At 47.0% G+C, this 21,792-nt stretch overlaps 1 protein-coding gene across 1 annotated transcript in view; it reads left to right on the top strand.

Moving 5' to 3' along the window:
- The first annotated feature begins 1,080 nt into the window (after nt 1-1,080).
- The window catches only part of LOC102774778 (myosin-16), a 67,500-nt gene continuing 46,788 nt past the window's right edge, over nt 1,081-21,792 (top strand). The window contains exons 1-18 of the mRNA XM_015564365.1: nt 1,081-1,290; nt 3,248-3,391; nt 5,883-6,039; nt 6,677-6,704; nt 7,181-7,277; nt 7,839-7,931; nt 8,442-8,505; nt 8,755-8,853; nt 10,195-10,298; nt 10,725-10,863; nt 11,230-11,498; nt 13,150-13,320; nt 15,004-15,183; nt 16,935-17,061; nt 17,878-17,936; nt 18,827-18,914; nt 19,288-19,405; nt 20,600-20,720. Of these exons, the coding sequence (XP_015419851.1) occupies nt 1,081-1,290; nt 3,248-3,391; nt 5,883-6,039; nt 6,677-6,704; nt 7,181-7,277; nt 7,839-7,931; nt 8,442-8,505; nt 8,755-8,853; nt 10,195-10,298; nt 10,725-10,863; nt 11,230-11,498; nt 13,150-13,320; nt 15,004-15,183; nt 16,935-17,061; nt 17,878-17,936; nt 18,827-18,914; nt 19,288-19,405; nt 20,600-20,720 (2,268 nt within the window). The remainder of the gene's footprint in view (nt 1,291-3,247; nt 3,392-5,882; nt 6,040-6,676; nt 6,705-7,180; nt 7,278-7,838; nt 7,932-8,441; nt 8,506-8,754; nt 8,854-10,194; nt 10,299-10,724; nt 10,864-11,229; nt 11,499-13,149; nt 13,321-15,003; nt 15,184-16,934; nt 17,062-17,877; nt 17,937-18,826; nt 18,915-19,287; nt 19,406-20,599; nt 20,721-21,792) is intronic.

Raw genomic sequence — 21,792 nt, 5'->3', positions numbered from 1 at the left:
GGCACCGTAGTGAGACCCTCCAGTTCCCACTGAGTTGTTTAAAGGTGAAGGCTGGCCTCGAGAATAGCACTGCTGGCAAAGGGGCTCAGAACACACCTTCCCCAAAACTTCAAGAAGTTTCTTCACTCCCAAGACAACCTGGGACGCCCCGACTTCCCTCTCCACCCCTGTGAGTCCCCAGTGCTCCTCCTTCCTGGTGGTCTGGTGAAACTTCTGCGTTTAAGAAGCCCAGGCTTAACCCCAGGCTGGCCTCATCTTGAGAAAGATAATCAGTGAACCTGGGCAATTATTTGTATCCGGGTCTAGTAAAGCCTACGGACCTCTGATCAGATTAGTGTTTTTAAATGAATAAAATGAACTACATAGACCGCAACGGTCGCCAACCGGTGGTCCGCGGACCACTGGTGGTCCATGAGGTCCGAAAGGTTGTGACCGCTGAGTCATAGAGATACACAGAAAACTGATGGTATTAAAATGCAGCTATCAAAATATTAAAAATCAATTTGTGATATGGTAATTAAAAGTGTACTTCTTTGTTAGCAGGTTTAAATAACAACCTCCAACTGAGGGTCTAATAAGGCCATAATTTCAAAGTTGAGAAGAGGGTAAACACTATTTTGAGATGCCTGCAACCACACTAAAATAAAAGAAGAGCTGTGATTTCTATTGGGGACAAGCCACTGCAATTCTAGTACTACCATGGCTTGTGGCCTGTTCACACCTTAAGGGAAGCTGGAAAACAAGCGGTAATTGTTTTCCGATGCTATTTCATGGTTAAACGTCCTTGCTTTAACCTCTCCTAGTCCTTGTCTTCTTCTCCATAAAATGATCCAGTCTGGCCTTAATGTGAGGGTTTTATCAATAAAAGATGCAGAAATGTTTTGTGGGTGGGAAGGTACACAACCCTGAGGAGTTATTAGCTTATTCTAAGTTATTAGGACCCCTGCCTCTCTCAGGCATTCGCCTTAGCCCATACGTAAGTCTTGACAAGCTGTCCTTGCTTTCTACCCGCTACAGCACCTCAGGAAGTCCTGGTTCCCATCCTTGGTTCCTTCTTGCTCCTCCCTCAGCCAAGCCGCAATGCCTGGTGGATACAAAGGTGAATGTGGGGACGATGTGGACCCGATGCCCTTCCTGGCACCTCCCGAAAAGGAGAGGCTCGAAGCCATGAGCAAGCCCTATGACATCAAGAGGTCCTGCTGGGTCAAAGACGAGAAGGAGGGCTTCATCGCTGGAGAGATCCAGTCTGAACAGGGCGACCAAGTCACCGTGAAGACGGTCACCAACCAGGTGAGTGGAGAGAAATCCCCAGGATGAAACAGCTTTGGAAGCGGCAGACACTCAGGCTCCGTTGTCCGTGCTTCTGCTCAAGAGTCAGAGTGGCAAGAAGAGCGGATGCCTCTGAGTCCCAGGTGCTGGGTTCAAGTTCAGACTCAACGATACTCAAGCTGTGTGGCCCTGAGAAAGACACTTTTCCTCTCTGAGTTTTGGCTCTCTCACAATAGAGATTCCAACGTGATAGCACATGGGAAAGTACTCTATATGCTCTGAAACAGTGCATGTGTATAAGATATTATCATGAGAGCTGCTCATCTTTAAAGTCCCAAACAGTTCTCATGTGGAACCTGTTTCCTAAGAGAGTGAGCATCCCACCCGTCAGTGGTTGCACTATGGGCCCATGATCGCACGGGGAATGTGAGACAGGGCTCGGACCACTCTGGCTAACCTGGGTGAGCTCTTCAGCTGCATGAGCAATGGATGGTGTCTCCTGAGCCTCTTGCTGCCTGGTGGTGGTGGTGTGCTTGAGCTGGCTTGTCCTGGCTTCCGAGGACTCAATGTTAAACATTCAGGGTTTGCAGCCAGTTGTTAAACCTTTAGTGGCTTGATGTCAGCCATGGTGGAAGTATTTTCACCATGGAAATTGGCAAATGGTACAAATTAGAGATTCCCCCCCCCCCATATAGATAGTTTACCAGTCTCTGCTAGTCCACACTGTCTGGCTGTGAGGGATGACTTGAGAAGGTGAATATAAAGTTTATTTTATTAAATTCCTACCTTGCTACAGACTCCTGGTGAGGCACTGAATTTTTTATTTAATCCTTTCAATAACCTTATTATATGATTTACTGATCCTAGTTTGCAGTAGGATCAAGGAGACTTTACCCTTGTGCCCATAGTCACAATGATGAACTCAGATTCAAAGCTAGAGCATCTGGCTCAAACACCTGTATCCCCTTTACGTCACTATGCCATCTCTCCATGCAAAAGGGAAATATGAGGTCAGTCCTTGGGTAATTTCATGCATAAAACCAGAGACCTGCCATGATGAGATTTTGAAATAGCTGAGCTTTACTTTGCAGCCTCTTTCAAGAGAGATGATGAGATGACAAGAGCCTCTGACAAGAGAGAGATGAGGCTATGCCCAAATTAAAGTGGATTTGAACATGAAAATCAAGCCGAATTCTCAGAAGGAACATACTTTTCAGAAGGGCAGAGCACTGCAGTGTTGTAAGAAATGATGAACCATAAGAAAGGGACCCCAAAGGCCCCACTTTGGACCCAGCTTGATTTACTAGGGGTGGTGATCATCACTGGGTGGATTTCCTAAAACTGTCAAGATTTCAAATTACCTACCTATTGGACTCATAAGTTATTAAAAGTCCCAAAAATTAAAGTGTATGTTCAAGCCTCACATCTCAGGCTGTAGGCAACTCAAAGATTTTTTTTCTGGTCCCAGATGATGAAACTTAAGAGTTGGTGCTAGTTTTCATCTACAGATGAAACCCTGGGGTGCAGAGGGGGACAGGAATTCCTACCAAGAGTCACATCTCTGCAATGTGTCCATGGGATCAATGAGAAAGCTCTGATCAGCTGCCAGGATGGATTTTGGTGGGAAAAGAAGCACAGGCCTGAGGTGCTCTGAATGTAGGGAGGGAAACCCATAGCTTACAAGGTATTTTTCCATGATCCCATTTAAGTTCATATAATTCTTCCAGAAACCAGTCATGGGGGCTGTTTTCATTCCTACTTCAGATGGGAGGCAGTTAGGGCTCAGATAGCCTCAAAGTCCCTCCCCATCCCAGGTTGCACAGTAGGGCATGGCTGGACCAGGAATTGGGCCCACTGGACGCCTACAGCTCCTCCCGGGACACCAATCTGTATGCAGTAACTGTGCCAGATGCTGCTGTGGCTGTGACAGTACTGGTCCCTAATTCATGTGCGGCTATGTCTTGACATCTCCCCGCAGACTGTCACTATTAAGAAGGATGAAATCCAGCAGATGAACCCACCCAAATTCTACCAAGCCAGCGACATGGCGGACATGACCTTCTTGAACGAGGCCAGTGTCCTGGACAATCTGCGCCAACGCTACACCAACATGAGGATCTATGTGAGTGCCTGGGGCTGGGGGTGAGAAGGAAGTGGGCACTGCACTTTAAGACCTTCCACTTTGGTCCTGATGGGAGGGAGCAACTACTCTACCTTCCCCAGCAACCAATGTACATTATGACTCAGACAAGGGCACAGGGACCATGTTTTTGACACATTAGGACTTCCACTCCAAGCTTTCAACATCTCAGTGATGGGCACCATCTCCACAGGCAGCTGAAATACCCTTTGCTGAAGCTGTCACCCTGAAGTCTTCCCCACCCCACCCTTGCAAACTCTCCAATACAAACATTTCCCCCTACTGACTTTATATGACTTGATTATAAGTCCCTCCCTGTCTATCCAACCATCCGTTTATCTTCCTTCTTTCCTTTTTTCCTTTCTTTCTCCTTTTTCTTCCTTCTTTATATCCATCCATCCAAGCATTCATTCTACAAACATTGTGCACTAGGCTAGGGTGTGCAAAGTGGGTTACCATCAGTCCCTTGAACATATTGGAACTCCTAAAACAGAAGTATGATTTCCTGAAAGTGCTGGTGGCTGGATTCAACATGAGATGTAAGGAAGTCTTGGCATTTGCCCCTTTAGATGTCTTTACTAAAACAGAAAGATGCATATCTGGTAGGCATAGGTGAAGTGGGACCTGCCTTCAAGGTCAGAGGCCCCTCAGGATTTGTGGTGACAGCCAAGATGGCTGCTGCATACTTCCTTCCCTCAACCTACTTCAACACTACATTAGCCCAGATTCAAATCCCCAGGCCGTGCTAAAAGATCTCTAGAAAGCTCTTGGGGATATTTGCTGGGCCTGGAGACTAGTGATGGCATCATTGGACCTCAGGTCTAGAAAGAACCACATTCTCCTTGACTGAGCCTGGAATTTGGGCTGAGGATGTCTGTGTGGGCTTGATGGCTAAGCTCAGGGCTGGGGCTTAGATCAGAGTCACTCTGATGCCAGGCCCTAGCTCTCCATGGGTGGCCATACCATGTCATAGGCTCTATAGAGTATGGGCTAAGGCAGTGATGGCAAACCTATGACACGTGTGTCAGAGGTGACACACAAACTCATTTTTTGGTTGTTTTTTCTTTGTTCAATGGCATTTAAATATATAAAATAAATATCAAAAATATGTCTTTGTTTTACTATGGTTGCAAATGTCAAAAAATTTCTATATGTGACATGGCACCAGAGTTAAGTTAGAGTTTTTCAAAATGCTGACACACCGAGCTCCAAAGGTTCACCATCACTGGGCTGAGGGGTCAGGGCAAGGAGTCTCCTCTTAGGGTACCTCAGTTGCTGATTGAACAGCACTGACGGGCAAGGACTACTCCACGACCCCAAAAGCTTCCCTCTCAGGTCCCTCCTATGAGAGAGGGTGGGGAACCTCTCTTTTTCATTCTGACCAAAACAGGTTTGCAGGCTAATATCTGCCATCCTCCTAATAAGATTCCTTTCAAAACTCAACATATCACAGCTTTGCTAAGAAGAAACTGGGGCTGGTAGGCAGGGGGTGGGCTGGGGAGGGGGGAGCAGTATTCCCACTTGGACCAAAGTGGAAGGTCTTAAAGTTGAGCTGTAAAGAGGCACAGAGTGGGGACATCAGGTCAGTATGAGTGTCCAGCAAGGAGAAGGGAAAGTTTGAAAGCCATGGAGGGGCAGTCATGGATTTGGCTATTGCCTGCTCTCACTTATTCTCCTCTCAGCTCATTTCTTTTATTACCTCATTGGTTTCTGATTTTTTTTAATGGGATAATTTTCTTACAAAATTGCCTTGGGATGAAAAAAGAAGCTGATGTCTCAGGAGTGTGGTGTTTGCCAGAGGGAAGGGGATGGGGGTGATGGGGATCTAATATAAGGTAATGGGAGAAGATTTGACTTTAGGTGGTGGGCACACAGTGCAATATACAGATTGTGTAACATAGAAACCCACACCCGAAACCTATATGATCATATTAATCAATGTCATCCCAACAAATTTAATTTTAAAATAAAATAAAATAAATAGACCAAACCCACACAGTGAGCGCTCCATGGCTGTAAAATACCCCAGAAATTTCACTGTGCAGTCTCATGGAAAATTCTCCGAGATATATTAAGTGGAGAAAGCAAGATATAAAACAATTTTGTAAAATACCATCTTTAGTTTTAAAAACAAGGTGGGACATAAGAATGTGAGACATTTGTTTGTATATGCACCAGAGGCCTTGGGAGTGGGTATTAGAAAGTACTTGGGGGAAGAGGGGGTGGGCAGTGAGCAGTTGGGAGAACTTTTTGTCCATACAGTGCCTGTGTTATCTATTCAAATAATTAAACCAAAAGAAAACAAATATATATTAAAGAGAAGACTTGTTTTGCTTACTGAATAAAGACTCAGGCATAGATTTTGCCCCCAGAGAGGACCTCCAGCCAGGTTGCTCTATGACAGGCTGGGGTCCAGAGAGAAGGGACTAGTAGAGGGAAAGGCCAGCTAACCATCTTCCTTCCCTCCCACCAGACCTACTCGGGCTTATTCTGCGTGACAGTCAACCCCTACAGGTGGCTGCCCATCTACGGGTCCCGGGTGGCCAACATGTACAAGGGCAAGAAACGCACAGAGATGCCACCCCACCTCTTCTCCATCTCCGACAATGCCTACCATGACATGCTCATGGGTGCGTGGGGTGTGGCCTGTTGGGGCTCTCGTGGTGGGTGAGATTCTCTTTGCTATTGTCGCTCCAACTGCATTAGAGCCACATGCTACCCAAGCTCAACCTGAACCACTTGTTGAAGTTCTTTGCTAAATGTTGAGCTGCCACAGTATGTGATATTAACACCAGGTACCAGTGCTCAGTGAGTGCACTGGGCATCTGCTGAGTACCAGCCCTACTTCACGCCCTATCTCATTTAAGCATCACAAAAGCCAGGTTGCCAAGTTAAGTAACTTGCCCAGAACTCAAGTCAACATTTAACCATTCCCTGTATGATCTCTGCCATACATTACAGAGACCCCAGAAGTAATTTTTATTGTCATTTCTCTTTATTTTTTTATGACGGGGTAGCTTTTTGGGATGGTGCTGATAGAAACAGGGTGGCTGGTCAATTCTTGGCCCTTTCTGCAAAGGATGTTTGATGCAGAGGCAAGCATGTCACCATTGACCCCACAGGATGCTGGGTTTTCCGACTCACCTGGCTTCTATGGCCACTCTCCAAGGTGGTGGGATGCAGGGTGGGTGGCAAAGATGATGCCAAATGTCTAAGTTTCTAAGTTTCCTTAATTACATCTTCCAATTGCTGTTTTCTTCCCTGCAGATCGTGAAAATCAGTCTATGCTAATCACGTAAGTGTCCCTTCTGTCCCTCCATAAATCCTATATAATAAAAGTGTAGTAAGCAAATTGTCCCCTCGACTGGGAGTTCCTCCAGGAGTTCACCAGGGGACTAGGGGCGGTGCTGGCAGGGGGAGGGAGGCCCCAGCCAGCAGCAGCTAGGGATCCTGCCAGTGTACAAATTTCGTGCACTAGGCCTCTAGTATAGATATAACTAGGTCTGTGTCTTATATGTGTAATTAAGCCTTCTTAAATTAATTGGTGGGACCTTGTATAGAAATCTATAGACAGCAAGTAGGCTTAGCAGGACTGGTAAATCTGCACCTGCTAAACCAAGGGGACCCTCCATGTCCCAAAGCCCCCCACCTGTCTGTCACAGCTGAAGTGTGAAACGTGATCACGCTCAGCCTGCACCTTTTATTGCTCTACCTCTCTGCTGCTACTCCCCTCTATGTGCTTCACTTGACTGCTCCCATTCCCACCCACAGTGGAGAATCTGGTGCTGGCAAGACTGAGAACACGAAGAAGGTCATCCAGTACTTTGCCAATATCGGAGGAACTGGCAAACAGTCCTCGGATGGGAAGGTAGGGTGGCCTGGGCATCCTCTCACACATAGCCGTGCCTGCTCTGTGGGTTAGGCCCATTTTACAGATAAGAAGACTGTGGCTTGGAGAGAAGCTACCTGGGTGGGGTCACACAGGGAGAAGGTGGCTGCAGACCCAGGTCTCTTCACACAGGATGAATTCTGCTGCCTAGGCCACATCTTACACGCAGGCCCTGGGGCACAAAGAGCATTGGCTGTGCCAGTGGTGGCTGTCAAAAGCTGACAAGAAAAGGAAGGTTGGGAGAGAGACACCAGCTCAGGTCACTCAGGGGTCTCTCCACCAAGAGCAGTGAGGAAACAGCAGCAAAGAATCAAGGCCTAGCATCTGCCAGGTGCCCCTCCAATATCAGGGGCTGCAGGGGGCGGGGGGTAGTCATCAGGCAGTGGCCCTCCTTCCAGGTCCCTTCCAGCCCTAACTTCCCAGCCTCCCTAACCTGTTTCCATCCTGATTCTTAACACATAAGACACTGTCATGTGAAAGCCCTGAGTCCCCAGGCAGTAGCCCACAGGCCAACCCACCTGGTGTTTCTCTCTGGGGCAGGGCTCCCTGGAGGATCAAATCATCCAGGCCAACCCTGTGCTGGAGGCTTTCGGGAACGCCAAGACCACCAGGAACAACAACTCCTCTCGCTTTGTAAGTGTGAGCAGCGGCAACTGTGGGCCCTGGGGGTGGCGGGACAGGTATCCTCACCCCATTCCAGGTAAGTAAATTGGGGCTGATTTAAACACACCAATGGGATGAGGCAAGTCACATCATCTTCTCAGAGACTTTTATCAGTCAGGGATCAAACAGAGCCCCTATCAAGGGGCTTGAATGCAGAAACTTGGGAATACAGTGATATTGGGGCTGGGAAGTCAGACAGAGGAGCCAGAGATTTGCAATATCTAGAAGCTGTGAACCCCCACCCCAATCTACAGGCTACCCCACAGATACAAGATTGAACTCCAAAACCCGTCCACCTCCTCTGCCCATCTGCATGGGACATCCACAACTCAGACCACAGCCACGTCTGCCCCAGTTACACTCCCCACGTGCCCTCTGAATTCAGGGGGCTGTCACTGAGGGGCTCCAGCCAAACCTGGGCCACTTGTTGTTCTAGAACTACACCTTCCCTCACAACTCGCCTCTCTCCTCCCTGCTCAGGGCAAGTTCATCCGGATCCACTTTGGACCTACGGGCAAACTGGCTGGAGCTGACATCGAGAGCTGTGAGTCGGGCCCTTTCGGAGGGTTCTTCCAGCAACATTACATCAAGTGTGGGGCCCTCCTGAGCGCAGCCTGCCTCATGCTCAGCCTGTCTGGCCTCCACCAGCAGTCAGGGCCCCTGAGGCTGTGTGTCCAGGGCAGAGGGAAGAATGAGCCCCTGACTGGCTATGGCACTGGGCTTTACGGAGAGGAACCCTGCACTCCGGGCAGAAGCGGGGGAACTTACAGGCATGTTCCTTATTCTATTCCAGATCTCTTAGAGAAATCTCGTGTCATCTCACAGCAAGCAGCTGAGAGGGGCTACCACATTTTCTACCAGATTCTCTCTAACAAGAAACCTGAACTTATTGGTAAAGAGCTTTATGTCTGTCTGCCTTCTCCTTAACTCGCGTTTCCCTTTTTTTTTCAATAACAAAACAAATTTCCATGTGCAGAGCCCATGGTTCTGCCTGAATCCCTTTACTTCAGAATTATGTGAGTAGGTTACAGGAAATTTTCACATCTCATCTTCGCAACAGCCTTATGAGGCTTAACTCATTTCACAGATGGGGCTTTGAAACTCATGGCTGAGATATGGAGCTTTAGACTTCTTGTGTTGTAGACCTGCTGCCTCTGGGCTCAATACTCAGACAGCAGCAAAGAGGTCAGCCACAGACCACAGTTAGTCCTGCCAGTGCTTGTCTGTGCAATAACAACAGGCTATTCTCCTGGGGGTGGGGGGTGGGGGGACACAGCTGACAGTAAGTGCACTGCTCAGCAAGCAGAGTGCACTCATCCACTCAGCTGGGTGCCCTTGGACAGGCACCAACAGCCTCAACTGTCCTTGGTAGACCTGCACGGGATGTAAATGCAGGGGGAGGAGAGGAATAAAGTCCCAATCTTCCATATACACACCTCCTGACCCAGCCAGAGACTAAGGCACTGGACACCACCCCCACTCCCAGGTGGGCTTTATTTGTTCAATATAGTGAACTTTTAGTTAATGGATGGCATTTTGATTTTGGGAGACTTCACATAAAAACCCAATTTCCTGGTTTTCCTGGAATAGCAGAAGATCTGGTAGCTATGGGCCTGCTCTCTTTTGTGGGACTAATCAGGACAGTTGAATGGTGATGGCCCCTTTGGATGGAGCTTAGGCTCTCCTGTTTACCACACTCTTCACCGAGCCCTAATGCCTATCTTCATTCTTGAGCTGTAGTTTTTCTAGATAGTAAAGATGAAAGAAAGGACAAGTGTTTCTTGCACCCAACTCATTTGAAGAAAAATGAAAGTAAAGGTATTTGTGAAAACAACGTCCCAATATGAAGTAATTACTATTGCCCACTGCAATCACGTGTTACCTTCTGCCTTAGAGTCTGACCTGCTTTCTGCAGGAAAGAGGAAGGTGAAAAATATGAATTCACTTATTCCAAAAATATCTACTGAGTGCATACGAGGTGCCAGAAACAGGGTCAAGTGACGGAGGACCCAACCAAGTCCCCGAGATACTCTGCCCACTCTCAAGCTCCTCATGTGACCCTGTTCAAGTCCCTCCATGGCTCTGGAGGAGATTCCAGAGGGAAGGGACCATGTCTTATTCAGCTCTGTAACCCCTCATGCCTGGCACATGAGAGGCATTTAGAGATGTTGGTTACAAATGAAAGAGAAGGAAGCATGCGTCACCAAGCTGTTAACTTTTCTGCTCTTGGCAGAGACTTTGCTGCTGGTCCCCAACCCTAAGGAGTACAACTGGATGAGCCAGGGTGTCACCTCGGTAGAAAACATGGACGACGGGGAGGAGCTGCTGATCACAGATGTAAGTGGGTGGGCGTGGCTGGGGAAAGACAAAGATAATCAAGACGGAAACTTTGGGGGCCTGCATGTACTACCATCAGAATTAGGGTGGAGGTCCCCCTAAGAATTGTCAGGCAGATTGCCCAGATTCTTCCTTGGGCATTCCTCCCAAGCCTGTCACAGCAAGCAGTTTCTCTTAGCAGTACTGAACTAGAATTCCATAGGGACTTCAGGGGGCCATGTACTCCACCCATTCGTTTTCTGTTTTCAGTCCTGCTAGACGGTCCATTTTGCAGAGGCCAGAGAGGTTAAACAAATAGTCTGGCTCCTTGGAGAAAAACAGGCCTCGCTGACCAGGGTGTGCCTGACCTCTAGAGTCCACGCGGTGGCAGTGTTGTGAATGAGAAGCCAGGAGGTTCTTGGCTTTCTCCTCCCTGTGGCCTTGCAGGTTGCCTTTGATGTGCTGGGCTTCAGTGCGGAGGAGAAGCTTGGCGTGTATAAGCTGACTGGGGGCATCATGCACTTTGGCAACATGAAGTTCAAGCAGAAGCCCAGAGAGGAGCAAGCTGAAGTGGACACCACCGAGGGTAGGTGTTGAGCTGGGGCCACTTGGGCAGCGGGCAGCCAGTGGCAGGGTTCACTGCTCTCCAGGGCTTCATGCCATTTCAGAGACATGCTGTAAACCAAGAATGTTCCTTGTATGTCCAATTATATTCTCAGAGAGAAATGACAGAGAATCAGAGACATGATTTTGGTTTCTATACTATGCTTTGCCACTTGACCTTGAGGCATTGTGGAAACCATCTCACACCTGTTTTCTTAATGGCAACATCGGTTTTCTCCACCCTCCCCTCACCTCCTATCACACCAAAATAGACCATACTAAGTTTCTCCATGTCAGGGCACCATCTTTCTTTCACTCACCTGGTTGTTTTTTTTCCATCCCTGCTCAGTGGCTGACAAAGTCGCCCATCTCATGGGTCTCAATTCCGGGGAACTCCAGAAGGGCATCACCAGGCCTCGGGTCAAAGTAGGCAATGAGTTTGTGCAAAAGGGCCAGAACATGGAACAATGCAACAACTCCATTGGGGCGCTGGGCAAGGCTGTCTACGACAAGATGTTCAAGTGGTTGGTGGTCAGGATCAACAAGACCTTGGACACCAAGATGCAGAGGCAGTTTTTCATCGGGGTGCTGGATATCGCCGGCTTTGAGATCTTTGAGGTGTGCCTGGCTTTGCCTTTTATTTCTGCTTTGGGGTGGCCATCCTCCCTTTATAAGCTAGTTTTCACCACCATGTCACCTTGGACCTGGAATGGGTCAACTTCAGTTTGCTCCTGGGTCTCCGACTTTTGGCCTCCAGAAAGGTTCATCTCCATTTGCCTAGTCATAAAGAATGATAATGGACAGAAGGAGAGGTGTGCTGGAGCCAGACTGTACTGGCTCACAAGAGCTGATTGCTACATTTTCTGGAATTTTGTGAGCCAGTTGACATCATGTTGATATATGGCCCTGGTGTATGTAATACCATGGAAATTGGCCAACACTACAAATCAGGTTCTTGTTTTTTTGCCTTTTTTTTTTTTTTTTGATACAGAGAGAGATTGAGAGACAAAGAGAGAGCTGATTTACCAACACATTAGTGGCCTCCCACTTCCTGCCCACAGAAATGAGACTCGTATTATGGGTGAGGAAGATTTAGCCTCTATAATTGGAAGCTGCACTTTTAGGAGTCAGTAGACTAATTCTGAACTCAGGGTGTCCGTCAACTGGTTGTGTTGCTTTAGGAAAATGTCTACGCCTCTCTGAGGCTCAGTTTTCTCAACTCTAAAATGAACAGGCTGGAGGAGATGCTCTCTAAGGTTCATTTCAGCTCTACTATCCTATTATTCTAAGATTTCTACTAGCCACAGATGGATTTAAAAAAAAACACACACAGCTTAGTCCAATTTCTTTCAGGTTCTAAAAGGATAATCTGGCTGCTGTCTACAATAGAATAAGTTAATTTCAGAGGTAGAAAGAGCCTTAGAGTGTCTAAACTGTGCTCCCTAGAGTCCTGGCCAGCCACTGACAGTCAGCAGGAGTGTACTAACCATGGTCACTCGAATGGGTCTTCATAGACTTTCTTCCCACTAGGGAAGAAAGAGGACACCCTGTGCCTATAGCAGAGTGTGTGCAATGAACAAACAGAAATCAAATCTCAGCTTGGCCATTTCCAAGCTGTGTGTGCCTCTGTTTCCCCATCTATAAATGGGAACGCCAACCATTCTTGCCTTGTAAGTTTTTTGAGAAAATGCAGCTTAGCCCAGGGTCTGATGCCTGTATATTGCTCTGTGATTTCAATGGCACCTCCACTTAAACTTGTTTTTCATGAGGCTTCAGCATAGGGTTTCATTCAGAGAAAGTAGTCTCTGGATTTTTTTTTTTTTAAAAAAAGGCTTATAAATTCCTCAAATCCCTTCATTCTACAGATGAGGAATGAGATAAACTACACAGAGAGAGAACTGTCAAAAGGCAGAACAGGGTCAGATCTATAAAAACATCTCAAATGATTTCCATCCCTGGAAAGAAAATGGTTCTTTCCACAAACATTTTTGTTAACTACACAGGCCAGCGTCTGGCTGCCTATGTTTGGGTCCTGGCAGTACTGTGTGGCCAGGGGCACCTGCTCAAGCTGTTTCGTCTTTGTAGGGAGGGTAACGGAGAAGGGCTTCTCACAAGGCTGACAAGGTGATCGGTGTTAAGCCATTTGGTACAGTGCCCGATACGGATTGGCCCTTGGCAGATTTTAGCTCTGCTTGTGGCTCATCTTTTGGTCCTGGGAAAGGCTCTGTCAGTGTCTGGGCTGAGACCCCTCTTTTTGTCCTCCTGACAGTTCAACAGCTTTGAGCAGCTGTGCATCAACTTCACCAACGAGAAGCTGCAACAGTTCTTCAACCACCACATGTTTGTGCTGGAGCAGGAGGAGTACAAGAGGGAAGGCATCGAATGGGTCTTCATAGACTTTGGCCTCGACCTGCAGGCCTGCATTGACCTCCTGGAAAAGGTAACTGCTCCTCAAAGGAGTGGCTTGGAGAGAGACCAGGCCCTGACCAGAGCTCACATCAGGAGGGAATTTCACTGGGGTCTGCAGGGAGACAGAACCTGGATTCGGGGCAGTCAGCAATATTGCTGATGACTTTGGTTGGCCTGACCCAAGCATGTCAATCTTGCGGATTTGACAGGCTTGGCTCTGACTTCTAGCTTCTTCTCTGCAAAATGGGTATATTAGTGACTAGAGTGACCATGGTTAGTTAGGCTGTTGCCTACCTTAATTCACTGGATCATCACAAGCTACCATATGTGGGGAAAAAATTATTATAACCCTTTCACATAGGGGAACATTGAGGCACAGAGAAGGGAAGTCACTTGTCCAGGTCATACAACCTATGAGTGGAAAAATTGGGCTCTAACCTAGGCAATCTAATTGTCTCTCCTGTAATCACACGATAGGGATTATGTTGGTTTAGCAAATGGCCTAGTTCAAGAATAGATATTGTTTGATTAAATTCAGGAAAGGGATAGAAAAAGGACATTAATGGGATAGATGAAATTTGAACAAAGTCTGTTCATAGTATTACACCAATGTTAATTTCTTGGTTTTCATTATTGTACAGAGTAACTTATGTTAACATTTGGAGAAGTTGGATGAAGGATATTTAGGAGTGCTTTACATTATTTTTTCAAGCCTAAAATTATATCAAAGTGATAAGTTAAAAAAATTTTTAAAAGAAAGAACATATCTCTTAGGCTCATCTTTAAGCCCATCATAGAAAATCTATCATCAAGATAGCCAGGGGTGCCTGGCCAGTGTGGCTTGGTGGTTGAGTGTCGATCTATGAACCAGGAGGTCATGGTTCAATTCCTGGTCAGGGCACATGCCTGGGTTGCAGGCTGAATCCCCAGTGGAGGGCATGCAGGAGGCAGCAATGATCAATGATTCTTTCTCATCATTGATGTTTCTATCTCTCCCTCTCCCTTCCTCTCTGAAATCAATAAAAATCTGTATTTTTAAAGATAGCCAGGGGTCTCCGATGTGGGCTCAGCTTTAACCCTCCAGGAAAACAGAGTCTCCAAAATCAGGCTGCATGCATGATTCATCCACCCCCAACACTTGCAAATATCTCCCTGTCCAGCTGTCACAGAGCCTGGAATGTCCTCACGCTTGAGCTTTGGGGTTAAGCATTGCCCTCTTCCAGAAGTCTTCTTTAAATATCCAGACTTCCCATAGGAGGGGGAATATTAAGGTACTAATAACATTTATGAGCACCCCTTTTTTGTGTAAGCAGAGACCTAGAACAGCATGAGGCCCCTGGGTAGTCATTGAGGAGAAGTAGATAAAAGCAGATAAATTAAACACAGAGTGGTCAGGTGTTACTGATTTCACCCTTTTTCTGAGGGCCAAACCTACCTAGCACCACTGTGTGGATGGGGTTAACATCTGGGGAGCTATCTGCTCCCTTCAGACTTGTCTTCCCTTCTACTGGACTACATGAATTCTAGCCTCTCTCAAGTTTAAATGGCCATGCGAAGACCAGACCATGACGGGCCAGGCATCATTCCCAGAGTTCTGCTTCCTGGCCACATGGGTGTGTGAGGCACCCCTCCCACCAACCCCAGGCCAACACCAAAGTGTCCCCTTTGTGATCCTGTGGCCTCCTCTAACGCTGTCCATTCCTCTTCTCTCTAGCCCATGGGCATCTTCTCCATCTTGGAGGAGCAGTGTGTGTTCCCCAAGGCCACCGATGCCACATTCAAGGCAGCCCTATATGACAACCACCTGGGCAAGTCCAACAACTTCCTCAAACCCAAGGGAGGAAAGGGCAAAGGGGCTGAGGCCCACTTTGAGCTCGTCCACTATGCAGGCACTGTGAGTATTATCCTGTGGCCACCTACTGGCTGCTGTTTCTTCTTCCTGTTGTAGGTCCTGACACACCCTCCCTGAGGCTTCCTGCCTCCAACTAGTACACCCACGATAAAACAGGGTGATCAGCTCATTGACATAAACTCCAGTTCATACTTCATCACTGCATCTGAGAATTCAAAAGATATCCAGCCTAGGATGCCTGCTAGGGAGTGACCAACAGTTTTTACCCTCAGAACTTCCAGGGCCACACAATGATATATGGCCGGTGGTTTGACAGGTGAACTCCAGTCTTGGTCAGAAATGAGAATACTTGAAAAAAATTCCATGAGCCCTTTAACCATTTCCTAAATGATTAACTCCTCCCTCTGAAAGCTTGTGGCTGCCAAACCAACAAGGTGACATCTCTGAAGTGGCTTTTCACTAATGACAATCCCAGTCCTCAGGGAAGGGGGACATTAAGTACAAGCAGGACGCAGGTTCTATTTGAATAATTCATAGGGGAGACAACATTTGTCCATCCAGTTTATAAGAATCTTTGGCTTCCTTGGGATTTCAGTATTGCCATAAATGCCAATGTTCCTGTTACCACTAAAGTTTATTGACCCTCCTTGGGTTTAACTGCAGGAAACAGTAGCCTCAGCACCAGAGCCACCAGGAAAGCTGCTGTTGGATTGAGCATTGGGACCAAGATTTTATAATCTCATCAACCATAACAATATCAACTACTCACAAAATGAATAGTGCCAACATCTAGAGCAGTGGTTCTCAGCCTGTGGGTCGTGACCCCTTTGGGGGTCAAACAACCCTTTCACAGGGGTCGCCTAAATACATCCTGCATATCAGATATTTACATTATGATTCATAACAGTAGCAAAATTACAGCTATGAAGTAGCAACGAAAATAATTTTATGGCTGGGGGTCACCACAACATGAACTATATTAAAGGGTCTCAGCATTAGGAAGGTTGAGAACCACTGATCTAGAACAAACAGCAGGCTTGGGGCTGAATTGCAGTGTTCCACCCATCTCCCACACTGAAATGAGAAGCAATGGAATATTCAAAGTCAAATGGGGACTCTGCATTTCCAAGAAGGCTCTAAAATAAAGCCTGGAGATGACAAATCTCTATGCTCTATAGGACATAAGAAACCCAAACTTTTGGGGTTCTTGTCTGCTCCCTTGTTTCTCAGTATTCAATAGAAGGATCTGAAAGGCTCCTTCCTCTTTGCCTCTCCTGCTGGTGCCACATGGCAAATGGGAAATATAAATTTGTGGATTTCCAATTACCTGGACACAATGGAGCCCCCAGAAATAGATAAGTGAAGACCTCCACCATTCCACCAGGCAATGGCCCAGGGTATATGTGCTTCTCAGCAAGGAGAGACCAAATGCTCTCACAGGGAAGCCAGGCACTGATAGTAATATCATATCACCTGAGTAGAAGAAGATCCAGTTGTCAGGAAAGCTTGATGTGGCCAGCAAAGCAAGACATGCAAGATAAAGTCACAGCCCAGCAGAGAGAAGCTGGGAGTCCTGGTTTGTGGGCAAAGACCAGAAGTTGGGTGTCCTAGACAGGTAAACTACAAATGCCCAAGAAAGCAGATGATGGGACCTCTATGTGGGATATCCCAAGACTCCAGGGAGTCACTGGGACAAGAATGGAAGTACCAGGAGATGGGAGATTGGTCTTGGGAACTGAGAGTAGGTAGAGTTATAGGTAGAAATATAATTACTGGCATTTTCCCTTTTCCAGGTGGGTTACAACATCACAGGCTGGCTAGAGAAAAACAAAGACCCCCTGAATGAAACAGTGGTGGGCTTATTCCAGAAATCGACAATGTCAATCCTGGCCATTCTCTTCAAAGAAGAGGAGGCTCCAGGTATGGCTGAACCCTTGTTGTGTCCAGTCTCCCTATGTTGATGCCCTTTTGTGGCCAAAAGGAAAGGAAAAAGAAAACAAAACTTTTTCATTCAACTCTGGATAGATGGATGGATGGATGGATGGATGGATGGATGGATGGATGGATGGATGGGTGGGTGGATGGGTGGATGGATGAATGGCATGTAGCTTAAGGTAGGCCATGGAGTATACTACCATAGAGGGATGCAGATGCAACCTGAGAGCTTCCATCAGCTGAATCAATCATCCGGTCCATATCACCTGTGGGTGGAACAATACTGCTTTGGAAAAGTTGATGCCCAGAAGCTCTGTGCTTATTTTCTGCTCCCTGCTTGCCTTTGTCTGAAGCAAATCCCAAGCCCAGCCTTACCTCCAGCCCAGTCTAGGTTGTGTGGCCCATAGGGGAACACCCTGGGTGAGAGTTGCCCAATTGGGCTGCCACTCAGTGGGGCAAGAACTGCAAATCTCCTTTGGCTCAGAGATGTTTTCACCACCAACATGCAATTCTTCAGATGGTCTGTGTGCTCTTCTTCTTCCCCAAGTGATGGGAATAGTTTGTCCCCTTGTGCCAGCCCTAAATCACCAAGGGCTACACTCTCTCCAAGGAGCAACGTACTTCTTTTGGCAATTATGTCACAGTCAGCCATTGGCCCACTCCCTGATAGATCTCATTTTCCTGATGGGAGGACCCCACCTTAACTAGTCCCAAAAAGTTTTTAAAAACAGAGAATGCATATCCTTGAGACAGCCTCCCATGCTGGGTGCTGATGTGAAACGTATTGTCTCTCTTTCTCAGCTGGAAGCAAGAAGCAGAAGAGAGGTTCCTCCTTCATGACAGTCTCCAACTTCTACAGGGTAAGTAGGAGCTGCCACAGAGTCCACCTACCCTCTCCTTTCAATGGTATGGTGGTATGGCTGCCACCTCACAACCAAGGACAGGATGGTTTTATTTCTATGACTATGGTTGCCTCTTGCATTTGAGGAGTCTGTTTCCTTCTGAAGGGGTCACAGAACCACAGGACAGTAGAGCATAAAAGAACCTCAGAGATGGTCCAGTCTAGTTGTGTTGTTTCAGACTGAAACCCAGAGAATGATGGGACTTGCCCAACATGACAAGTGGAGATATCAATGGCTAAACAGTTCTTGTGCCCTAGAGTTAGTTGGCATGTCTTCTTCCACAAAGTTTGGGCATTACTTTAGAAAAATGTTCTAAAGTGCAGAAATGCAGCCAATGAGGAGATGTTACACAAAGAAAGATTTTGATATTTCCCAAGAATCAGCTGTCCTAAGGCAGAGTGGGTCACCTCATTAGAGGATCCAGGCAGAGGAGGAGGAACTGTTTAGTAGGGAGGTTAACAATGGACAGGGTTTGGTCCACACACAGGCACTATGGCTCCTTTTACTATCAAGATTTTATAATGATCCAGCACTGAATCAGAAGAGGCCCTGCTTCTTGTAAATCATGTCACCTTAGGCAAGTCACTGGACCTCTGAGAGCACTGCTAACCAACAGAACATTACATAATGAAATGTTCTCTTCTTTCCAACATTATGTCCAATATGGTAGCCATTATCCATATGTAGCTAGTAAGTACTTGAAAGTAGATGCTGTGATTGAAAGAACTGGATTTTAATTTTAATTTAATTAATTAAACTAAATAAATACCTCTCCTGAGTATAGGTGTCCTGCAACACCAGTGCCAAATTTACGCACTCTTCATTTTAATTTTTCCTCCATTCCCCAGGAGCAACTGAACAAGCTGATGACCACCCTCCACAGCACTGCCCCTCATTTTGTCCGCTGTATTGTGCCTAATGAGTTCAAGCAATCAGGTATATCATGGGGATGTGTATCCCTGCTGAAAGTTCTCAGGAGCTATGAATTTGGTGTCTGCTCCAAATTAAGTCCAATAACCAGGAATGATTGGGGCTAAATGGGGCATGAAAGAATCCCCAACAATGGATAATCCAAAAATTGTGTTCTAGCTGCTTTGTACGGCAGAGTGGTGTCCACCCAGACAGAAGTCACCCTCAGGAAAGCCTTTGGGACTTTGCTGAATTGTGGGGAACAGGGACCCCTGGGCAGTGATAGGAGGAGACTAGGGTTAATGATGTGGATACTCAGTTCAGTTTTCTTAAGTGGCGAGAAGTGGCCTGTCCCACCCTAGAGTAGTGACTCCCCATCCTGTGCCCTCCCTCTTGGCAGGTGTGGTAGATGCCCACCTAATCATGCACCAGCTGGCTTGCAATGGAGTCCTGGAAGGTATCCGTATTTGCAGGAAGGGCTTCCCAAACAGGCTGCAATACCCAGAGTTCAAACAGAGGTGAGTGAATGAGTGAGTATGTCCCAGAAACCTTGACAATTTCCAGGGATTGACTATTGACAAATATAACCCTATTGTCACAGACACTGTGGGTACAAAGACGTATGCTGCCTCACTATCTCTACTTCACTACACATTGGCTCACATTTCAACTGCCATCACCTGCATTTCTTTGCCTGAGGGCTTTCTCGGGCTGCTGGGGCCTAATTTGCTACTTGGCAGGCTGAAAGTATCAGGAATGAATGCCTCCCCAGGAGCAGCCTTCAACCAATGAGTAAGGGCAGTTGGTATATAAATATTTCAGCTCCCTCACCCTTCTGATGGGGTAACTGTGAAGTGTGTCTACACTGGCTGTCAGATCAGATAACAACATGCTGGTAAATGTTAAAAATGGGCTCTCCAGGTTTTAAAAAAAGAAACCCTGATTTGTAGTGTCTGCCTGTATCCATGGTGTAAATACTCCCACCACAGCTGATTTCAAGCTACCAATGTGGCATCACTGAATGTGGAGTTGGGAAGAGATGCACACTATTCACTCTTATGAGCCAGTAGGAGCAGGTTCCAACTCACCACTGCTCCTAGTGTCCCCAGCAGGATTAAGATCCAGTTGTCTGCTATAATAACTGGCTTGATAGCATGCCTTTTATTTGCTTCCCAACCCACTTCCCAACTCTGCCACTTCCCAATTAACTACTTGCACTTGAATCCTAGTCTCAAGATCTGCTTCCGCGGGAACCCAAACCAAGACCCCATCGTTGCATTATTTTACTTTCACTCCCTCTCTACTTGCTAGAACATGTGACCACAGATTTATAGAGTAAGAAGGGTCACCTGAGGTCATCTTGTCCAAGTCATCTGAAGTCCCTGATTGGGAAAGGAATTATCCAAGATCACAAAGGGGGCTGCTTGCAGGTCAGGAAAAATAAGCAGTTCTCCTATGCCTGGAAGAAAAGAAGTTTGGTGTCTTCGTTTCTACAAACACCTCCCCCTTGAAACCTCAACCCACACTGACATTTAGTCCCCAAGTCTCCTGTCAGACACATCTATCTGCCTGGTATAGTATCTGTAAAAGAAACCTATCCCCTGACTCAAGGGCCATGCCATAGATTAAGGGATAACTGCATGGACAAGCTTTCATGCTGCCATCTTGGAGATGACACTGACTGCATGACTGTTGTTACCCTCTCCTGATAGGTACCAAGTGCTGAACCCCAACGTGATTCCTCAGGGATTTGTAGACAACAAGAAGGCCTCAGAGCTTCTGCTTGGGTCCATTGACCTGGATGTAAATGAATACAAAATTGGACATACCAAGGTAGGTTCTTCCGGTGGTACAGCCTCCCTATAACACTCAGCCTTGTTTTAAGAAGGTGAGCTTCACGATGTGAATTCCAGCTCCACCGCTGGCCAGTTGCCTGTCTTGTACAAGCCTCTTGGCTAATGAGACTCTCAGTTTCCTCCTTTGAAAAAGCAGGGCTCATAAGGTCAGTTTCATCGGACTTTGGGGTGACTAAAAATCACATACATGAGAATCCAGCTCAGACAGAATACTACTCAATAAATGGTAGGATATTTCTTAGGATTGTATGACCCCAGATTTCTAAAAATAAAAGGAGCCCATCAGAATCAAGGTCCTGGATTTGACCAGGGCATGGCAGTACGGGTCTTCAGGTTAAGCACCATAATCCTAGCCCACACACACCAACAGCCCCAGCCCTGAGCTGGCAGATAATTCTGGGTTGACTCAGATGGGGCAGCCACTGGATCCTGACTCACAGGACCTGGGCTATCCTTTGTCTGTATCACTTCCTGGTCTCACAGAGTACTGTCACGACTGTTAGGGCCAGCCAGGTTGACAGTGAACAGTGTCCATCTATAGCTACCTGATCAGACTGGACCCCAACGTGACAGCCAGGGTGACATGGGAGGAGCACTGGCTTTACAGTCAAGAGGGTCAGGCTCATAGCCTACCTCTTGTGTAGGCTGGAGCAGGTCACTTGCCTCTCCTGGTTTCATGGGTGGCCCAGGCGAGTACAACTTCTCCACAGGCCTGGTGTGGCTCAATGCATGTGACCAAAGTTTGCATTTCGCGAGTCTTGTTTTCCTGGGGATGAGTCCCACTGGCACACAAGAGCTGGATGCCTGAAATTGTGCAGCCTTAGTACAACTCTGTCTCCTTTCTGGAACTCCCCACACCCCACCCCCAGCTGATCACTATCCCCTCTTCCCACTCCCAGATTCCCATGGGATCATGACTATCCAGGCTGCTTTGCATGGTGGTAAAAAAGGGAGGCCCCTTGATACCCTGGCTGTCAAGCAATCACAGCAGTGGGGATTATAAGGATCTCACACTTTTCTCAGAGCTTCATAGTTCCAAAAGTTCTTTT

This window comes from Myotis davidii, unplaced genomic scaffold (genome assembly GCF_000327345.1).
Source record: "Myotis davidii unplaced genomic scaffold, ASM32734v1 scaffold159, whole genome shotgun sequence".
NCBI classification, from domain to species: Eukaryota; Metazoa; Chordata; class Mammalia; order Chiroptera; family Vespertilionidae; genus Myotis; species Myotis davidii.
This window is presented reverse-complemented; position numbering and strand designations above follow the sequence as displayed.